General features: G+C 53.9%; 2 protein-coding genes across 4 annotated transcripts in view; one reads left to right on the top strand and one right to left on the bottom strand.

Moving 5' to 3' along the window:
- The first annotated feature begins 7,584 nt into the window (after positions 1 to 7,584).
- Positions 7,585 to 8,884, top strand: LOC113837224 (cornifelin). Its single transcript, XM_035449297.1, has 4 exons — positions 7,585 to 7,621; positions 8,044 to 8,154; positions 8,537 to 8,673; positions 8,795 to 8,884. The coding sequence occupies exons 1-4, from the start codon at positions 7,585 to 7,587 to the stop codon at positions 8,882 to 8,884; spliced, it is 375 nt and encodes a 124-aa protein (XP_035305188.1).
- Positions 8,885 to 10,818: 1,934 nt separating this feature from the next.
- Megf8 (multiple EGF like domains 8) overlaps positions 10,819 to 21,029 on the bottom strand; it is a 48,115-nt gene continuing 37,904 nt past the window's right edge. For all 3 annotated transcript variants that reach the window (XM_027430330.2, XM_035449292.1, XM_027430331.2), the window contains 7 exons: positions 20,073 to 20,280; positions 19,776 to 19,935; positions 19,290 to 19,482; positions 18,499 to 18,669; positions 18,161 to 18,291; positions 16,455 to 16,587; positions 10,819 to 13,573 (listed from right to left, as the gene is read on the bottom strand). In XM_027430330.2, coding sequence (XP_027286131.1) covers positions 12,305 to 13,573; positions 16,455 to 16,587; positions 18,161 to 18,291; positions 18,499 to 18,669; positions 19,290 to 19,482; positions 19,776 to 19,935; positions 20,073 to 20,280 — 2,265 coding nt within the window. In that variant the 3' untranslated portion in view covers positions 10,819 to 12,304. The remainder of the gene's footprint in view (positions 13,574 to 16,454; positions 16,588 to 18,160; positions 18,292 to 18,498; positions 18,670 to 19,289; positions 19,483 to 19,775; positions 19,936 to 20,072; positions 20,281 to 21,029) is intronic.

The raw sequence follows: 21,029 nt of genomic DNA, 5'->3' as shown, positions 1-21,029 counted from the left end.
GGCTACTCAGGACACATATAATAACATCCTATGAGCACAAACAAACAACCACAGAATCACCTGTGCTTTCAGAGATATCCTCCTAACGCAGGTGAAACGGACCCCGCAGCGTGCAATTACATGACCAGCCACTGATAAGCCTGCCCGGAGGAGCATGCACAAGGGACTTGGTTTTGTTCCTTGTATCCAGAGAAACGGGCTGCAAACATAGGCATCACCATCATAACCGTAAGCACAGTGTTTTTTGCCTGTTCGCGCACACAGTTCCAGCCTTTCACACCAAACATCTTGCTTCAAACCTCTCGACAATGCTATGTGACACCACAGTCTCATGGATGGGAAAACAAAGGTCAAGAGAAGTTTGACAAACGTGCCCCAAGTTTTCATAGCCAGCAGCAATGGTGGGGGAGGGGAAGACGGATAACCTGAGTTTGATTCCCTAGGACCCACAAGGCAACAGCAAAGAAGTGACTCCCGCTCCTCGTCCTCTACACAAGCAAACAAATAAAAGTAATAAGAGAAAGAAGCCAAAACACAGAGACCCTGTCTCGAAAAACCAAAAGAAAAAGAAAAAGAAAAAAAGAAAGAAGCAATCAGATTTCCCAAGGTTGAGTCTCAATTAAGATAGATAAATAAGCTGGGCACACTGGTACATGGCTGTGATCCCAGCACAGAGGCAAAATGATTAAAAGTTCAAAAGGAGCCTGGGCTGCACAGCAAATTCCAGACCACCCTAGGCTCTGTGACTTTCCTAAGGAGAGGCAAGAAAAATCCCTATTTGCTCCCCAACAGAGAGGGCGAAGGCAGACCAATGAAAGATTCTATCAGGAACTGTTAGGATAAATCTTTCTGCCATAAGCTGCCGAGCCCGCCAGCCACGTGTGCGCTCTACGCCAGCCGCCCGCCTGAGTTAGGGCCCCAATTAATGCACAGAGAGACTTGTATTAGGTTCAAATGCTGCTTGGCCAATGACTAGGATTCCCATCTGTTAGCTCAGTCTTAATTATCATAAATCTATATATTTTATAAGATTTATCTTATTGGCGTCCTCCTTGCCGGTGGATCACATTGCGCCGCTGGAGGAAGAGCGGAGGGAAAAAGGGCCCTTCCTGTTTCTCCTTGCTCAAATATGAGTCTCCTTGCTTTGTCACTTCTGGCCTGGATCATCACGTCTCTACTACATTTCCCAGAATCCTCTTTGACTCCTAGTCTGTCTAACTTGCTGTTTCATTGGCCAAACAGTATTTTATTCAACAATCAATAAGCTGAACATACACAGTACATTCCCCATCCTCTCCTCTTTTCTGTCTAAATAAAAAGAAAGATAACATCTTTTATAATAACTGAGGAAAACTATAACCATAACTATCTGTCTTCAACTCTATCAAAGACCACAGGAGGATAATATATAAACTCTAGAATTGACAGAGACATCCACTACCCGGACAGTCACCCATAGTTCCTCTGCAACGTTGGGGCATCCATCTTCATCCTATAGGCCACAGTGTGGCTGGCACACTTCTCCATTTCAACATCAAAGAACAACTTGGCAAAAACAGAAACATTTATTAGTGTGACCTACAAGTCCATGAGTGATTCAGGTAGTGGCCGTACTGGAAGTCTCACCCTCTGACAATTCCTGCCTTTTCTTTTTTTCTAATTTATTTAACTTTATTTTATGTGCATGAAGGTATCAGATTCCCCTGGAACTGGGGTTACAGACAGTTGTGAACTGTCATGTGGTTGCTGGGAATTGAACTCAGGTCCTCTTGGAGAATGGCCAGTGCTCTTAACGGCTGAGCCATCTCTCCAGCCCCAATGCCTGCCTTTTCTATATGGTAGTGGTGATCTTATGACAGTTTTACAACCTTTTCCTCCCTCCTAAAGGGAATGTTAACAGCCCCCTTCCTTCCATAGACCTAGAGATCTATTGCCATGACATCAGGCCAAGGTCACCGCAGTGGCTCTGCTGCACATAGGCAATGGACACATCGGTACTCACGGAAGGGGTCTGTGAAGTTGTTCTCCTGGTGAGGAGGCTTGCTGAGTGACCCTGGCTCCATCCTCGGAAACTGATGCTGCCCTCTGGCTTCTGCATGCACTTTTTTGTGGGGCATGGGGGGTTTCGAGACAGGGTTTCTCTGTGTAGCTTTGGAGCCTATCCTGGCACTCGCTCTGGAGACCAGGCTGGCCTCGAACTCACAGAGATCCGCCTGCCTCTGCCTCCCGAGTGCTGGGATTAAAGGTGTGCCCCACCAACGCCTGGCTTTCACATGCATTTTTTAAATTTACTTTATTATTACTGTGGGAAGGGGTGTAGTGTGTGTGTGTGTGTGTGTGTGTGTGTGTGTGTGGTGCTGTGGTGTGTGTGTGTGTGTGTGTGTGTGTGTGTGTGTGGTGTGTGTGTGTGTGTGTGTGTGGTGTGTGTGTGTGTGTGTGTGTGTGTGTGTGTGTGGTGTGTGTGTGTGTGCGCATGCGTGCACCTGCCATTACAAGCACATGGAAATCAGAGGACAACTTATAGGAGTTAATTCTTTCTACCAGGTGGATTCTAGGGATTAGGCTCCGCAGCAAGCACCCTTAGCACTGAGCCATTTCGCTGGTCCAGTAATAATTGTTTTGTTTTTCAAGGCAGGGTTTCCCTCTGTAACAGCCCCGGCTGTCCTGGCACTCACTCTGTAGACCAGGCTGGCCTCGAACTCACAGAGATCCACCGGCCTCTGCCTCCCGAGTGCTGGGATTAAAGGAGTGTGCCACCACTGCCTGGCCACACCTGGTGATTTTACTAGAAGCCTGGGATACATAATCAAATTAGCAGGGCTCATAGGGGCTTACAGAGACTAAAGCACCAATCACAGAGCCGGCCTGGGTCTGCGCTAGGTCCTTTGCATATATGCTATGGTGGTTAGCCTGGTGTTTTTGAGGGACTCCCGACAGTGGGAGTGGAAGGGTCTCTGACTTTTGGGACCCTTTTTCTCCTACTGGGTTGCCTTGTCTAGCCTTGATCTAAGAGTTTTGTGCCCAGTCTTATTGTACCTTTGCGGTGTTTGGTTGTTATCCCTGGGAGGCCTGCTCTTTTCTGAAGGGAAACGGAGGAGAAATGGATCTGGGGGTGTCAGAGGCTGGGAGAAGTGGAGGGAGAGGAGACTGCAATCAGAATATAAAGAAAACAAAAAGAAGAGAAAAGAAAAGGAAAAAAATCCCGCATAAAAGACTTTTTAAAAGTCACATACAATCACATAATTTCACACACAGTCACATAACCACACAGAGGGATACAACACACCCAAACCAGGCAGTGAGTGGCACACCTAAAGCTCCCAAGTCCCTCCTATTCGGCTGGGTTAGCCCTCAAGGAAACAGCAGGCTTAGGATAGAAAGGGGGGCCCCCACTTGTCCTCTCAGCCAGACTGGTTCCACCAGGGCTATGGATGGCACAACCTGTCTTGCTTGTGAAACCCATGTTGAGCAACTGGGCTCAGATGTAGAAGCCTGGATCCTGAGGAGACATGAGTTGGAACACCTGACTCTGGTGTCCTGAGGGGGCAAGGGGCTAGGTGCCAGGCATACTCTCAGGGTGGGAGGAGGAAGGGACTGGAACCTGGACAACCAGGTTCTGTGAATGCAGGGCCACAACCCCACTGGGTTTTGCAATTGGAGGGAGAGCGCCTCCAGTCATGGTGAATAAAATACACAAAGGCCAATGCAATCTGAACTGCCAATTAATAATTAGATTTTGCTTTAGTGTAAGTAGATTCCCATGTATGTATAACGTTGGCGATATATTCATCGTTTCTCTGAAATGCCAAGTGAAGCCAAGTGTAGTGGTGTACACACATAATTCAAGCTCTCATCCTGGGGCCGGAAAACCATGAGTTCAAGGACAGCCTAGGCTTTTGAGATGCTACCTGAAAACACAACTGAACTTTTGGGAACCAGCAAGATGGCTCAGCAGGTAAAGGCACTTGCTGCTGAAACCCAACAATCTGAGTTCAATCCCAGAGAACCAGCTCCCACAAGTGGCCCTCTGACACCAGCTCACACATTAATGTGTGCACGCATACCATCTTTTAAAGGGGGAGCTAGAGAGACGATTCAGTGGTTAAGAGCACTGGCTGCTCTTTCATAGGACCCAAGTTCAGTTCCCAGCACCCATATGGGTGGCTCACAGCTGTCTGTGATTCTAGCTCCAAGGAAGAATCTAGCATCCTTTTCTAGCCTCCATGGGTACCAGGCGTGCTCGTGGTGCACAGACATACATATAGGCAAAACAGCTGTACACACACACACACACACACACACACACACACACACACACAAAAATAGATAAATAAAATAATAAAAGCTGGGCTGTGGTGGCGCACACCTTTAATCCCAGCACTCGGGAGGCAGAGGCAGGAGGACCTCTGTGAGTTCCAGGGCAGTCAAGACTACACAGAGAAACCCTGTCTCAAAAATAAAATAAAATAAAATAAAATGGAACTGCCACTTAGGGGGACAAGGTCAAGCGCCCCCCTCTTTATGAGTGGCTGTGTCTAATTGGGGCCCCCAGGCTATGGCAGTAAACTTAAGGACAACTCAGTTATCACCTAGGCAGCCTGCAGCCCTGTTATGACTGGTCCTGAGTCATTTGCAGTCCATTCTCTGTGGTATGGGGAATGGGCCATATGGCTGCCTTAGAGATGGGTTGAGTTAGGGAGAAGACCCCTGATAGGAGACAGAGACCCCAGGATGAGACAGACACAGACTCGGGGTCTGACAGGAGAGAAACCAAGAAGTGGGGACACAAAGACACACATGTCAAAATGGACTTGCAAAGATGAGGAAAGGAAGGAAGGTATGTGACGGCTTGTGCTTGCAATCCAAGAACTCAGGAGGCTGAGGCAGGAGGATCACTGTAAGTTGAAGCTAGCCTAGCTACATACAGAATGAAACGCTGCCTCAAACAAATAATAAAAAGAAGGAAGGGAGCTAGCTGGAGACATGATTTAAGCTGGCTGACTGCTTGCCCAGCATGGACCAGGCCCTGGGTTTGATCCCCAGCACCAGACTCCGTAATTTTGTTTGTGCAAGCCTATCATCTCAGTACTTGGAGGTGGAGGCGAGATGTCCAGGGTCATCCTCAGCTACACTGTGAGTTGGAGGCTAGCCTGGGCTACATGCAAGCCTGTCTCAAAAACAAAAAGAGAGAAGGAAGGAGAAAAGGAGGGAGGGATGGAGGAAGAAAGGACAACGTTACTTTAGACAAAGACACGGAGATGGGGAGACAGGCACTCAAAAACGAAGTGAGAAATGTCAGCCGCGTATGTAGGCTCCACACCGAGAGACAGACGCGCACAAGCGAAACGAAGCTCACTGCCATGGATCCGGCGACAAAGCCAGCCAGCCTTTTGGGTGGTGCCAGGAGACAAAGGTCCAGGCTCTCCAGTGTTGGGTGTGTGGAGAAAGCTGTGATCCAGGACCAGCGGGATCTCAGGCCAGCCGGTGATCCATCGCTGTCACCCCATATCCATAGGCTGTGGTGTAGTGACACAAGCTTCTCTAGGGGTGACACCCCAATTTTCTGGTGCCTCCTATATTTGGGGGTGACACCCATGGTAGGGACCCCACCCAACTCTAATGCCACCTCCCCAATGAGTCACCTACAACCCTGTCAGGCCTGTTGGGGGAAAACTTTGGTGACTCAAGCATCCAATCCCCTTCACCCCTGAAGCCCAGTACATTGGAAACTTGGATGTAGCTCTCTAGGAACACAAAGCCTTTGGTGAGGGACTCCGGGGTCTAGACCCTCCTTTAGATTAAGACACCCAAGCTCAGCCCTTCTCCCTCAAACCCACCGGTTCCAACCCCAGCCCTCCTCAGATCCAGGTGTCCAGGCCGTCTCCCTCAGTTCAGGGGTCCAGACTCCTCCTCCTCCCTCAGACCCATGTTACAGACCCCCAACTCTTCCCTCAGACTCAGATCTCAGCTTTCCTCCTTCAGACCCAGGAATCAAAGCCCCAGCCTGCCTCCCTCAGACTCACATTCCAGACCACCCCCTCAGGTTGTAACCAGGGCCAGGCACACCCTCACTTTTCTGGTCAGTCTCCGGCCTCCTCCCTTCCAGTTCCAAGTGGAGATGAGGTGTGCATATTATTTCCTTTGGTCCTCATATGAATCACTCCCTAAAATACAACCCCCCCCCCGACGCCATGTTTCCAGGCCCTGAACAGAAAGAACAGTGTCCCCCTTCCCCCTAAACACGACAAAATCACTTGAAGAGATGAGAAGGGACCTAGAAGGAAAATCCATCCCCACTCTGTGTGACACGCCAGGGCTTCCTCCTGCCTCCTGTCTTCTCACGCCCTCCCTGCCTAACTGGCCCTCGGCCCACAGGCCCCTCTGACCTCTCCCCTCCAAACCCCTGCTTCCTTGTTTTTCTCCAGCTGTTACACTTCCGACTCTCAGCATCCTTCTCTTCCCATCTCCCTCTCTCCATCATCTCCTCTTTCCATTTCCCTGCCTCCCTCTGGTCCCCGCGCCCCCGCCCCCCCCTCTCCCTCCTCATCTCCATCTTTCCCTTTCTTTTGGGTCACTCTGCTCCTTGAAATATTCCCCACCCCTGACTCTCTATCTCTCCCCCACTCTGGTTTCCACCTCTGCCCCCCAGGTCTTCAGTCCTGAGCGATGAGACAGTGGGGTAAGTGGGGTGTGGAGAATGGAAAATCCAGGCGGAAGGGAAGAGGGTCAGGCAGACCGGCTGGGCTCCCTAGGCATCTCTGTCAGAGCCCCGCCCAGGGCTGTGTGGCCTGGCCCATATAAGCAGCTCCGGACCTGGCACTGAGAACTTAGTGTCTGCTGCGTGTCACCGTGCAACCCCCGTCTCCACCTCCGCACGCTGGTCTGCAGGTAGGAGCACCTTCTCTCCCCAAAGCCTCTGCTCGCAGGCAGGGCCCCCTGGCTCTGTTCTCCACCGTCCTGACTCAGCTCCAGCTCCTTTCTTGTCTGTCTGTCTGTCTGTCTGTCAGTAACCTTGCTGTCTCCCATCTTCCCAGTGGTACTGAGTTGAATTTAGAAATCCAGGGCCCAGCACCCGGGCTCCTAGCCTGTTTGGACCGGTCCATCCGACACAGTACACTGCTCTCCCATCTCTGCGCCTACAGTCCTCCATGACACTGGCTTGCAGAGGCCACAAAGCGCTTGACCCTTGTGGGTGTCACTAGCAGTGTGTCTCGGTGGCACCTGGCTCGGAGCGCCTTCCCACCTTGCCTCTGCCATGCCTCTCCCTGTTTCTCTTTCTCTTTGCCTCTCTCCAACTCTGCCTCTGCTCCAAGAAGGGTCCTTTGGGGGTCTGTCGGGCAGCTGTTAAAAAGATGGGCGAGTTATTCGCCCCACCCCATCCATCCCAGCCAACAGGCTAATCAGCCTCTTTCTCCTCAGCTCTCTTCCCCGTGAGAGTCCAGCTCCCCCAGTGCCCTAGTCCCTTGCCCTCCCTTGCCCGGTATCCAGCATCCCTTGGACAGACCCCGTGGCCGGTCCGTAGCTGTTGCCGTAGCCATCCCCTGCAGCCGTTCACACAGCAGCCACCTCCTCAGGGCCAGCAAGATGCAGTTTGAGATGCACGACAACGTGAAAGGCAAAGGTGGGATCACAGGATGGACTGACAACCTTCGGGGGTGCCAGGAACCTGGCTGCCTTCCCTCCCCTGGGAACCCTGGCTTCGAAGATAAATGGCACCCGCTTTTACCCCAGAAGTCCCTGAAATACGAGCCCAGTCCTGGAGGAGGAGGTGGTGGCAAGTCCAGGCTCTGCCCAGCTGTGGTGCCCACTTTTCCTCCCAACCTTGGCTCAGACAGGTGTACAGTTGGCAACAGCAACAGGGACAGACTAGGGGTGTTGATGACCAAAGGTGACAGATGGGCATGGGAGGGCGATATATTCCCGCAAGCGGGCGGCCAGGTGGCCTGCCCAGACTGCCCGGCAGAGGGAAGGGTGGCAGGGGTGCTGTGTGACCCCGAAGCCCCTGCCAGGACGCCTGTTGACTCTCCTCTTCTCTCTCCACAGCCATGTCTTATCCAGTGACCAGTCAGCCCCAGTGCGCCAATACCTGCTACCAGACACAGCTCAGCGACTGGCACACGGGCCTCACCGACTGCTGCAACGACATGCCCGTCTGTGAGTGCCTAGGGGAGGTGGGAAGGGATGGAAGCTCGCCCCAAACTCCTCCCAACCCTTCCCATACCTTTCACCACCCTCACCACCCCCTTTGTGGGGCCTTCTGCAACCTCCACTCTGCCTGGGCTCTCACCCCTCGGTCTGCCCCAGCCTCCTAACTCTTGGTGACCCCACCACTGCCTCTCCAGCCGCTGGTCCTCCCCATTCGGGACTCCAGTTGCTTTGGGTCTTCGTTTCCTCCTCTGCCCGTGTCCTCCTCCGGGGACCCTTATCCCCTCCGTGTCTATGCCCTGCTCCCGCGCCCCGTCTATGCTCTCCCCCGGGGGGGGGGGGGCGAGCGCAGCAGCCCCGCCCGGGGCCCTGACCGTCCCGCCCCGTCCAGGTCTGTGCGGCACTTTCGCTCCGCTGTGCCTCGCCTGCCGCATCTCCGACGACTTCGGGGAGTGCTGCTGCGCGCCGTACCTGCCGGGAGGCCTGCACTCCCTGCGCACCGGCATGCGGGAGCGCTACCACATCCAGGTGAGCATCGATCCAGGATCCAGGACCACCCGGACCGCGCACTGGGGACCCGCCACCTGGGACCCCTGAGCCCTTAAGGCTCCTGACCTCTGCCAATCTCTGCCTTTTCCCACCCCTCCAGGGCTCCGTCGGGCACGACTGGGCTACCCTCACCTTTTGCCTGCCTTGCGCCCTCTGCCAGATGGCGAGGGAACTGAAGATCCGCGAGTAAGGACGTCCTCTCCCGAGTCCCCGGTCACGCCTGACCTCCCGCGGGGGGGTGGGGTGGGAGTGGGGGAGACGCTCCTTGGAAAGCCTGTCCCACTACTGCCCCTGTGTCACCGCCAAAAAAAAAAAAAATACACCCACAATAAAAACCGGAAAACCAGCCCCGCCTACATGCTTTTTATTATTGTCGCAGGGAAGGAATCTGGGTGCAGTGGTTGGTTGGAGTGAGGTGGGATGCATGACAGATTCTAGGCGTCGCACAGCGTGAAACCATTAGCCCTGAAGCTGCAGTTGGCCTATCTCAACCTCTGCCCACAACCTGGAAATAAGCAAAAGAAGCAAGCCGTCTGAGGGTGGGCAGAAGTTTCACAGGAGCCTGGGTCGCCTGCAACGCATGGTGTGAGGCCAGCCTGGGCCACATGCGGAGACCCTGCCTCGAATAAAAAAGCTTTAAAAATGAAAAAAAAAAAAAAAAGACCTAAACTCTTCAGATAATGCTGCCCCCTTAGGATCCACAGCCTTTTTAAAAAAGATTTTTAGTCCAGGTCGTGGTGTGGCGCGCCTTTAGTCCCAGAAGCAGGCAGATCACTGAATTCAAGGCCAGCCTGGTCTACAGAGTGAGTTCCAGGACAGTCAGGGCTACACAGAGAAACCCTATCTAAAAAAGAAGAAAAGAGAAAAGAAAAGAAAAAAGAAAAGAGAAGAAGAAGAAGAAGAAGAAGAAGAAGAAGAAGAAGAAGAAGAAGAAGAAGAAGAAGAAGAAGAAGAAGAAGGAAGAAGAAAAAGAAAAAAAGAAAAATTTAATTTTATACGTGTCGAGAGGACATTGAATCCCAATAACCTGTTCTCCCATCAGCCTCCAGACTACCTGACAAGACAACCCATCATACTCAACTCAATGACTTAGTGTGGTGACACTTACTGCAAAAGAACTAATTGAGCATGCTTGGGTCTCGGGATTCCTGGGGTCCAGTCTTGACCTCGTCACTTCTACTATCTTAGTGAGTTAGCAAACCTTTCTGAGCCAGCTTTCTCCTCTGAGGGTAGCAGTTCCTAATGTGTGTGTGGGGGGGGGATCTATTCTAGAGGCTGGAGAGATGGCTCAGTGGTTAAGAGCACTGGCTGCCCTTGGGGAGGAGCTGGGTTTGGTTCACAGCACCTATATGACAGCTCACAATGCCTGTAACTCTTTCAGGATCAGACGCCCTCTTCTGGCCTGCTTGGGCACCTGCACTCACGGGCATATACATGTACACATAAGTAAATCGTTTTTTTTTAAAGCCAAGTTTATGTTCACATCTCATAGGGTAGGAGCCACCATCAGCTCATAAAGGCAAAACTCATGGGGCCAGTTAGGCCTGAAATCCCACGTCATTCATGAGGGCCTCATGGGAAACTTCAGTATCTCTCAAGTCCCGCCTGCCATGTCCTTGGCTGTGCACTGGGACGAGCATATAGAGAAGGTGCACTACTGAGCACTTGCCACAAAGATCCGTGCTGAGATGAGGCTGAGGACGGTTCTGGGGTCCGCACCTGTCCTCACATCGAGGCTTTGGCACAGCCCAGGGCCGAGGGCTAAGAAGGTGAAGGATGGGTGATGCTTTTCAGCTCCATCCCAGCTGCCTCACTGCCCGGTGTCTTACCAGCCGCGGCCCTCACAGGCACTACCAGGCCCAGTTCCTCACGTTGAAACAGAGCGGTTTCTGTGTTCTGTACCCCAGGCTTTTCTCGTCTAATGCTGATGCCTGGACACAGGCTGGCTGTGTCTCCCCGAGCCAAACTGTGGCAGGGACAAAGGATGTCCCCCGTCCATTGTTCCCCTCACCTCTCTCTTCTGGGGAGCAAGAGGTCCTGTTGTGGGTCCCGGACAAGACACAACGCTCCACTCACCCGGAAGCCAGCCCTCCCCACGTTGTATACAGCAGACATTCTGAGACACCTGGTCTTCCCCATGCTTTATTTGTTGCTTCCGTTGCTCTGTTGTTGCCATGTGACCCCTGCTATCTGACATGGTGACATGCACACAGTAGCAGGGACCTCTCAGACTGGGGTGCCCCACCAAGGGGAAGAAGCTGGGCCCAAGCCCCACCCCAGGACCAAAACAGTAGCTGGATGTTGGAGTCTTGGGAAGGCAAGAGCCCAAGCTCAGGGAGCTGCCTAGGATGGGGGAAGGGAGTCCTCGAGGGTTAGAAGAGCTCCTATGTCCAACAAGGAGGTCCAGGAAGGAGTAGCTATGGGGAGAGCCCCAGAACCTCAAGAAAGAGAGCCAGGTGACAGCCTCTTCAGGGTCCCCCGCCCCACCTGCCAGAGCAGGTTGTGAGCATCTCAGGAGAGGACTTTCCTCTGAAGCTCCCTTGAAACAAGCCTCAATTCTCAGCTTCAGCTGGTGACCCTGGTCTCAGGTCACCCCTGAACTCGGTCCCTCCCGCCCAGGGAAGGCAGTAGCAGTTGACAGCTCCTACCCCGAGAAGATGCTGCCTGTTGGCCTTCAGTGCACTCACTACCTGGATCCCTCCAGCTGAAATACTCAAAGCGCTTTGTGTGCCAGTCCCTCCCAGTCAGACCTGACTCAAGCCAAACCAGACTCTATTTTTCCCACAAGCCCCAGCCTGCCCCTTCTTAGTCATGGCCGTACTGCCACCATGGCCATAAAGTGGCCATCTGGATGTGTCCTTTCCTCACCCTCACATCTGCATGGCCGTCTGATCCTGTCACCACCCCCCCTTTGCATCTGACCCTGACACACCATCACCACCACCACCCGTCTCCTGCCACTGTTACCCCCCTGCAGCCTCTCCTGTCCCCAGCAGCCCACTCCACTCCACAGCCAGGGGACTTCAGCTTCCCACGGCTCTGAGAAGAAAACCCAAGGTCTTGTCTGTCCCCAGCCTCATCTTACACCTCATCAGGGCTGCAGTGACCACATATCTGGTTAACAAAACAAACTGGTTCCAGCCTCAGGGTCTCCAGCCTTACAGCTCCCTCAACTCTGAATTCATTTCCCAAAGATCTTTCCTCAGTCCGCCTTCTTTCTCAGCCCAGTTTATCCAAATGCCTAATCGACTTTACCCACAATCCCTCAGTGTTAGACCTTGCTAATATCAAGACACTTCTCTGACCCTGGTGTGTGTGTCTCTGTGTGTCTGTGTGTCTGTCTGTGTGTGTGTGTGTGTGTGTGTGTGTGTGTGTGTCTGTGTGTGTGTCTCCTTCCAAGAATCCAGGTCCCACCCGATCAGGGAAGTTCATCTCACCTGCTTTTCTCTGTGCCTACAACTGTGCTAGGCACAAAGTAGCAGCTCAATAAATAGTTGCTAAATGCAGGACAAAGGGGGATCCTGGGGAAAGGGAGCCAGTGGTCTCTGGGGACTGTCCAAAGAGGCCCCAACAGGTGACTTGGCAGCTGTGGAAGAGGGCCCTTGACAGGTCAAAGGGACATGCTAGTGAGATTGTCCTGGCTCAACAGTCCCTTCCGGCCTCCACCTCCCCCATGCCCGCTGCCCCCGGCACCCCCACTGCCCCCACAGTACTCATGCAGTCTATGCCGCAGCGTGACAAGGGCTGACCCAAGGCAGGCCCCGTTGGGAGCATGAGGCCCCCCAGGCAGCTGGAGCAGCAGAGTGGCCACACCAGCCATGCCATCTTCTGTGGGCTCAAGGGTGATCGGTCCAGCTCGCAGGCCAGCTGTGGTGGCAGGGAGGGCTGGCGGGCAGCAGCCCCCGCCCATGGGTCCCCAGGGGCCTCCAGCTCCTGTCAGCAATAGGGGTGCTAGGAAAGGCTCAGAGCGGCGGAAGGCAGGAGGTGGAAGGCCGGCTGGCTTCCAAGCAGGGGCTGGGCCCGTCGGCTCTGGAGGGAAGCAGACAGTGACCTTGGCAAAGGGGCGGCTGGCCATCTTGGTCATCTCCTGCAGGTGCCGGCGCTGCTCCTGGCGCTGGTCCAGGGCCTGCTTGGCTTTCCAGAGGAGCACACAGAGTGAGAGGAAGAGGAAGAAGCAGGAGAAGAAGACGGAGAAGAAGACAAACAGGTCAATGTGGGCCTGGTCTTGCCGAAAGAAGAGCAGGCCCTGGGAGTCCGCCGAGCCGTTGGCACCAGGCCCACTGGGATCTCCCACGCCCAGCAGCAGCAGGTAGAAACGGCTGGACTTGAGGGCGTGGTGCTCGTGAGGATAGGTGATCACCAGCCTGTCCCGCACACTGCGGACCACAAGCACTGCCGCCGGCTCCGTCACCGTCACATAGGTAATCAGGCCCCGGGGCCACACCTCCCGGACCCGTGCCTCCACCGGAGTCCCCGGTCCACTCCCGGTCCCCAGCCCGCCTAGGTCCCCAGCCCCCCGGGGTCCACCATCCGCAGGAGGAGGGGGCGGCGGGGGCGGCGGGGGCGGCTGGATATGCACAGTGTGGACGCCTGTGTCAGGGGCCACTCGGACCACAAAGGTGTCATAGGAGGTGGAGACGTAGAGGTCCACAGCACCGAAGGTCACATCGAGTGTCAGGCGAATGTCCACGTTGGTGAACTTGGGCTGCACGCCAAAAAGCACGGTGCGGCCAGGGCCCAGGGCCCGCCGTTTGGGCTCATGGAAGCAGTTGGTCTGGGAAGTGGGGTCCAGGCAGCATTCCTGTTCCACTGAGATGAGCCGGTAGCACTGCTGGCCCCCTAGGGGGCTCCCGTGGAATGACTCCCGGCACTTGGCGCACTGTGGACAGGCAGGAGGAGACGGCAGTGAGACCCTCTCAGTTCTCACAGCCACTGCGCTGCGCCCCACCCAGCCCGGGGCTCGGATGCCCGGTCATGAGTTCTGCCCTCTGCCAGTGAGCCGACCCACTGAACTTGAGATGCGCCCTCTCCTTTCAGATAGGAACCAAGGCTTGCTCAGAGAACTCAAATCACATTCATGGCACTTGGCTCAGAGTTGTCCCAACTCACCTGTCCACCCGGCTTCTTCTGAGCTGTCGGACACGTGCCCATCTCAGGGCCCCCCACACCAACCAGCTGATCCTCTCGGCCTCGACGGCTCCACAGATGCACTGTCTGTCACAGTGACTTCCACCTTAAGCGTCACCTTCTGACCAAGGCCTTCCTCAGCCCTGATACCATACCCACCACTTCCAGTGCTTTTGTCTGTCTGTTTTGCTTTTTGAGACGGTGTTGCTGTGTAGCCCAGGCTGGTCTTGAACTTTTGATCTTCCTGCCTCAGCCTCCCAAGTGCTGGGTTTATAAGCATGAGGCATTACGCCCACCTCTCCTTGCTTTTCTTGCCTTACCCCATCACCTAAACACCTCATTCCCTTGCTTGCTTGGTCACTGCCTGACCTCTCTCCTCTAGAACGCAGCTTTGTTATGTACTGGGGCTCCAGTGCCTCGCACGGTGTCTGACATATACTGGGTGTTAATGAACACGGGGAATGAATGCAGGAACAGGGGGGATACAGACAAGCTATCACAACTCCGGTAACTCAGTAGGAACCACTGCTGTCCACAAGGTGCTCCCTGACCAGCCACTGAGGCTGGGATAGCACCTTTGGTGTCTCTGGGCCTTTTCTTTTCATGACTACATTCTACCAAAGCCCTGACAAGCCTTCCACATCTGGGCTAAGCTACTAGCTAAAAATCACAGCATGCAGCTCAGCTGGGTACTCTCCACATACTGGTCGTTACTGCTATCATTATTAGAACCAAATAAACACTACTTGGAGTGGCCAGCTGCAAGGAGGAGCTCTGCACGGGTCTCCAGCCCACTCAGCAAAGGCTAATGGACATTTATGGCAGCATTAAGGGTTTGGTTTTATTTGTTTGTTTGGATTGGTTTTTCAAGACAGGGTTTCTCTGTGTAATAGCCTGGCTAGACATGCTAGGCAGGGGCTCTACCACTGAGCCACGCCCCCAGCCCCTCACTGGGGGATTCTAGGCAGGGGCTCCACCACTGAGCCACGCCCCCAGCCCCTCACTGGGGGATTCTAGGCAGGGGCTCTATCATAGAGGCATGCTTCTAGGCCCTCAATGAGCTTTCTGTGTGTATGTGTATGTGTGTGTGTAGTATGTGTGAGTGAATTTTGTGTATGTGCATACGCAAGCATATTTGAAGACCCACACTTAGGTCTTTTGTGTTATTGTTGTTTTGGTTTTTTGAGACAGGGTTTCTCATGTAGCCCTAGCTGTCCTGGCACTTGCTCTGTAGACCAGACTGTCCTCGAACTCAGAGAGATCCGCTTGCCTGTACCTCCCAAGGTCTGGGATTAAAGGCATGCGCCATCGTGCCTGGCTACAACTTAGGCCCTAATGCCTGTGCAGCAGGCACTTTGCTGACTGAACTATGTCCCCCACATCCTCTAGGGACCTTTCAATCATACGTCAGTAAAGCAGTTTCTGGTCTAGGATGGAAATGCCAGAGGCCAGCAAGGCTTGTGAAACTGCTGCGTTTGGATGGAGCTACGACTCTACTGGCAAATACTTATGTTCCTGGACAGGAGAAGACCGACTGAGGCAGAAAGTTCTCTCCCTTCGGGGCCTGCAGAGGGGGTGGTGGGAGCAAGACACAGCAGTCAGCCAGCCTCTCTGCTTCGAAGAAGAGAAATGGGCCTAAGGAGAATTTGGTTTTGTGTTGTGTTTTTTTTTTTTAGAAAGAGGCTTACACCATGCAACGCTAGAACTGACAGTAAGCCTCCTGCCTCAGCCTCTAAAAACTAGAATTACAGGCTGTAGCCAGCAGACCTGGCTCTCAAGGGTTTTAAATCTAAGTTTAGAATTAGTGAGTCAGCCCTTTGTCAGTACAGGATCACCTGACGGGGAGAGCCGTGTGGGAGAAAGCAAGCTGGCACCGAGAACAGCCGTCGAACCACGGGGACATTCCTTCCTGATATCACTATGTGAACTCACAGATGCGGCCATTCCCGAACGAGGCCCCAGACCACATAGGTTCTTATTCTTCCTGCTGCTGCTGTTTGGAGACAGGGTCTCATGTAGCCCAGGTTAGCCCACAATCCCCACGTAGCTGAGGACGACTTTGAACTTCAGATCCTCCTACCGCTAGCTCCCAAGTGCTGGGATCACGCATGTCATTTGTCGCCACTGCCATCTGTGTTAGTCCCATGTTGCTGCACCATTTGGCACCCAATGTAGATGGTGGTGACACCACCCTCAGTTTGGGCAGTGAGAAATCAAAGCCAGAGTTCACAAATGCTAAGCGAGTACTCCACCAGCTAAGCCACATCCTCAGTCTGTATTGCTTTTGAAGCAGTCTCTCTCTATTGTCCAGGCTGCCCCTGAACTCAAAATCTTCCCTCCTCAGCCTCCTGAATAGCTGTTGTGTGCCACTGTGCCCTATCAGACCTCTCTTCAGACTAAAAGCTACTCTGAGGTGGTTTTTAGCACTTGCAGCCTGCAATCTGTGACTGTCACAGTCAGGGATCCCTGAGGCCCACATCTGGACTCGGCATGACTGCCCAGGGCTCAGCAAGTCTACAAGCTGGATCTCCATTCCAAACCCGACTCACGGCGACATGCTTGGTCCCCTTAGCCCAGCCCTGGCCTTTTGTTCCTGTGGCACCTAATCCAGTAGCTGGATTTTCCAGACCCACCTGGTACTTGTAGCAGTCTCGGCGGTCACTGGGAGAGCTGCCCTGGCAGGTGCCTGTCTCTGTGTTGTTCTGACATGGGCAGCCTGTCCCGTCCTGCTCATTACAGGTGTCAGCATGGCCATTACACTGGCATCTGAGGATGGGAGAGAGGAGGGGTGAGTGCCCGCTAAAGTCCAGCTTCAGCAGGGCTCAGGTCCCAATAAGGAGGTGTGGAGCTGGTGGGGGAAGAAAGGGACACAAGCGCGTCTCAGGTCCAGCAGCTGTCACTCCATCAAGACTCTCTATGTATAAAGCACACTGACTGACAAGTCCCTTGGCAAGCACCCTGGATCTCGTTCTCATTTCCTCCCCACCAAATGTCTCGAGGGAAAAAAACTGTACAAAACCAACAGCCTCATCTGAAACAACATCTTCAGACAGACTCTGTCAAATCCCGATGTTTCTTAGGGTCTGCAAAGTACAGACCTTCTATTTTTACAGCCCGTGTCTAGGCTGGCGGCCCACGGGGTTACACTATATTAGACAGTGTGAAATTGTTTTTACCTTAACCAAGTTACACGTAGAATCATTTGATGTTTTCTAAATTGAAAGCTTTACAAAATTTATCTCACAATTAGCTGATTCTATTGTTCTGTTCCTTTGTTTTATAATAGGGGCCTGTCATTTTCATACATTCCCAGAAAGGAAGATTCTGGTATCTCACTCTTTCCATCAATCCACATTCATTATTCCTGTTCCCTCTAAACAGGCTCCAGGATAGGACAGTGCATGCATCATGCATTTGTGACATCTTATATCCAGAGCAAGAAAACCCCTCAGAATCTCCCTGACTGGTACCACAGTCAGGGCGTGGCTCAGTGGTAGAGCCCCTGCCTAGAATCCCCCAGTGAGGGGCTGGGGGCGTGGCTCAGCGGTAGAGCCCCCGCCTAGCATGTCAAACACCCTGGGTTCCACTCCCAGCACCACCAAATTATACTTTAAAAATCAATAAAGGCCATTTCTACACATAGGCCGAGAGGCTTGGTCCCCAGGCCAGGGTCTGCGGTGCTAGTCCTCAGGGGCACAAGGAGGACAGTTCCCTCTGTGACTCTCCTTTCAGGCTATGGCCCCTGTCTTCCAAGTTTCCCTCGGGAACATGAAGACATTTCCCCAGAGGCTGCATGAGCAGAAAATACCCCATTATGCAAACTGCTCCCAAAAGGGAAGCAGAGGCCACACCACAACTGAATCTCTTGGTGAAGTTTTGCTAAACTTTGTCAAGCAGCGTCCTCTACCTTAGGGCTGGAGCCATCCCTTGTGCCGTGGTCTGTAACAAATGCCTATGATCTCTGAGGCTCTCAGAGGTCAAGCCCACTGCCCAATCCACAGGATCCTTAGGTGACAATCAGCTTGGACTGACTCCAGACACACACACACACACACACACACACACATACACACACACACACACACACACACACACACACACATACACACAGCCTTTTCTGAGCCCACCGTCCCCTCCAGGTCTCTCTGTAGCCTGTGTTTCAGACCTCTGCTGTGAGGAACCTCTCAATGGGCTTCCTTTCATTTTTCTCGTCCCTTGCTTGGTCTCCAGCTCTCTTAAACATCATTTGCTTCTGACTGACAAACAGCTAGGCAAGGGTGGTCTAGTTCCCAGTATTCCTCCCAGTGAGAAGGACAAGGGTCAGGTTCCTTCCTCTTACTTGGTGCATTTTCCATCCAGGAGGAAGTAGCCGTGGAGACAGCTCTCACATTTGTCCCCATAGCTGTTATTCTGGCAATTCACACACACGGCGTCATCTTCACTTGGACCTTCTGTCACCCAGTTTTCAATCTGATCAAGCAAGGACATAGAAAGACATGGCCCAGCCCTCCTCCCTCAGACCAGGGGTCCAGGCCCAGCCCTCCTCCCTCAGACCAGGGGTCCAGGCCCAGCCTCCTCCCTCAGACCAGGGGTCCAGGCCCAGCCTCCTCCCTCAGACCAGGGGTCCAGCCCAGCCCTCCTCCCTCAGACTCAGGTGTGTAGACTTCATTCCCTTACCTCCTCTGGATCCAGTGAGTACTTCTCTGGCTCCCTTCTGGCCATTTCTAGCTCTTTCCTGGAGACGCACACATGGCTGTTCCCTCGACAGAAGGCATGGCAGGGCCGGCAGGTCCCGCCCCCCAAAGCTGAACCCACAAATAGTGGGAGGCACTGCTCACAGTGGCTACCCTGGTAACACAGGACAGTGCCATCAAAAGGGCTGGGGAGACACAGGGCCAGGCACCTTGTCTGGCCCCTCCCAGCTGGGCTGCAATTTAGCCCCCACTTCACTCACTTACCCCACTTTAGTCCTGAGTTACAAAGCCTTCCACACACCCACCTCCCCTGCCCCATTCTGCCCACTACCACACTGTCCCCCGAATCTTTTCATATCTGCCCAGAATAGCGCTCTCCTACCCCTTCCTTGCCCATGGCTTCTCAGGACTGGAAACAAACCTCAAGATGCCTCAGCACAAGGGCTGAGTAGGGCTTCAGTGGTGGAGCCCCTGCCTAGAATCCCCCAGTGAGGGGCTGAGTAGGGCTTCAGTGGTAGAGCCCCTGCCTAGAATCCCCCAGTGAGGGGCTGGGGGCGTGGCTCAGTGGTAGAGCCCCTGCCTAGAATCCCCCAGTGAGGGGCTGGGGGCGTGGCTCAGCGGTAGAGCCCCCGCCTAGCATGTCAAACACCCTGGGTTCCACTCCCAGCACCACCAAATTATACTTTAAAAATCAATAAAGGCCATTTCTACACATAGGCCGAGAGGCTTGGTCCCCAGGCCAGGGTCTGCGGTGCTAGGCGGCAGGTCACAAACCTTGGTGTGGTTCCGGCACAGCAGGCAGTGGTCCTGAGCCCCTACGCCTGCACACTCGCTGTGGCGGTTGCAGCGACACTCGGTGGAGCAGTTGCGGCCGACAAAGCCAAAGTGACATTGGCAGTGATCGGGCTCTACACAGGAGCCGTTTACACAGCCCTGGGCACACACGGGGCGGCATAAGCCCGTCACACTGTGGGGACAGGTAAGCATCAGGGCAGGGAACCCAGGCCTCGCCCATTGTCCCTTGCCCAGTGTGCCACGCCCTCTTTCAATAGGTTATCCACCCCGAGTCTTCAGCATCCTTGTCCCCACTACCCTCTCCTGGAGACTCACTGGGCCAGGCGACTGCCCTCCTGTCTCAGAGATCAGGTCCGCCACCTGTGAACCCAGGCTCCATTTCCTTCCACATGTCTTGTCTCATCCCATCCTTGCTACCCTGCAACTTTTTCCCCGTCTGTCTGCCCCGACCCTCCTCCTCCTCACTTGTCCATGGTGTAGCCCGCCTTGCAGCTGCACTCATAGCCGTGGGGCTGGTCGTGGCAGTTCTGGGTCTCATTGCAGTCATGGTGTCCGTTTGCACACTCATCCTCCGGGGGGCAGGACAGGAAGGCCCACGATGCCCCGGGACGGCCACATGTTAGCCCTGACCCCAGAGGACACAGGGCTTCACCCAGGGCATTGCTACACCACCTACCCATCCACCCCACCTCAGAACCACTCCCCTGCTTGTTCTCAGTACCCTTCGCCAACCAGTTTGCCCAGCTCCCAAACCCCTCTCACCATCTCGGGGACCACTGAGGCCACCTTCCATGCAGTGGCCACCTCCATCCTGGCCCCCCCAGGCACACCAGCCACAGTGGGGTCGTCGCAGGCACAGGGCACACTGTGTAGCCTGAGCACAGCCCAGGGAGCAGCTCTCTGGCCCCCTAAGCAGCCGCCCACAGCCTCCAGCCATACATCGCAAGGGCAGGTAGGAGGGGCTCAGACACTGTCGGGGAAGTGAGGGACAGAAAGATCAGGAAAGAAAGTCAAATACACTTCCCAGACTGCACCAATCTCTCCCGGGCCCCACCCTCCCTGGCTGTAGCTAGCTCAGGATACAAGCTAGGCTACAACAAGATCCCTCAAAGCCTTTGTAACCAGACATCCACACAGGAACTGGATGAGCCTGGCATGCCTGCAATCCCAGCAGACAGGAGGTGGAGGCTAAGGGATAGAGTTCAAGGTCATCCTCAGCTATCTAGTGATTTCAAGGCCAGCCTGATTAACAGGAGCCCTTGTGTTTAAAAGCAATGGCAATGGGTTCCGGGTTCTGGAATTGGAAAGATCATGGGGCCCTGGGCTGGGGGGGACACTGGAGGTGATGGGTAAATGAGGATGAAAGGGTCAACAAGGAAGAGAACAGGCAGACGCACAGAGACAGCCACCAGCCATCAGCCACATCCCAAGGAAGGTGATCCCAAGGATCGGCAGCCACTGTGAGGGCCCTGTCCCCCAAGGAGCTGGGCAATCCTAGCACTCGGGAGACTGAAGCAGGAAAATCAAGAGTTTAAGGCCAGGACAGGCAAGAAGGCTCAGAGGGCAATGCACCTGTTGCCAAACTTGATGGCATGAGTTTGATCCCTGAGACCCATTGGTGGAAAAACTGAACTGATTCCTACAAGTTGTCCAATGACCTCTACATACACGCATCCCCTCCCAAATGAATAAATATGTAAATTTAATGAAGAAGAGTAG

This window comes from Cricetulus griseus, chromosome 9 (assembly GCF_003668045.3).
Source record: "Cricetulus griseus strain 17A/GY chromosome 9, alternate assembly CriGri-PICRH-1.0, whole genome shotgun sequence".
Classification (NCBI taxonomy): domain Eukaryota; kingdom Metazoa; phylum Chordata; class Mammalia; order Rodentia; family Cricetidae; genus Cricetulus; species Cricetulus griseus.
The sequence above is the reverse complement of the archived record's forward strand: the minus strand, read 5'-3'. Positions and strand labels throughout refer to the sequence as shown.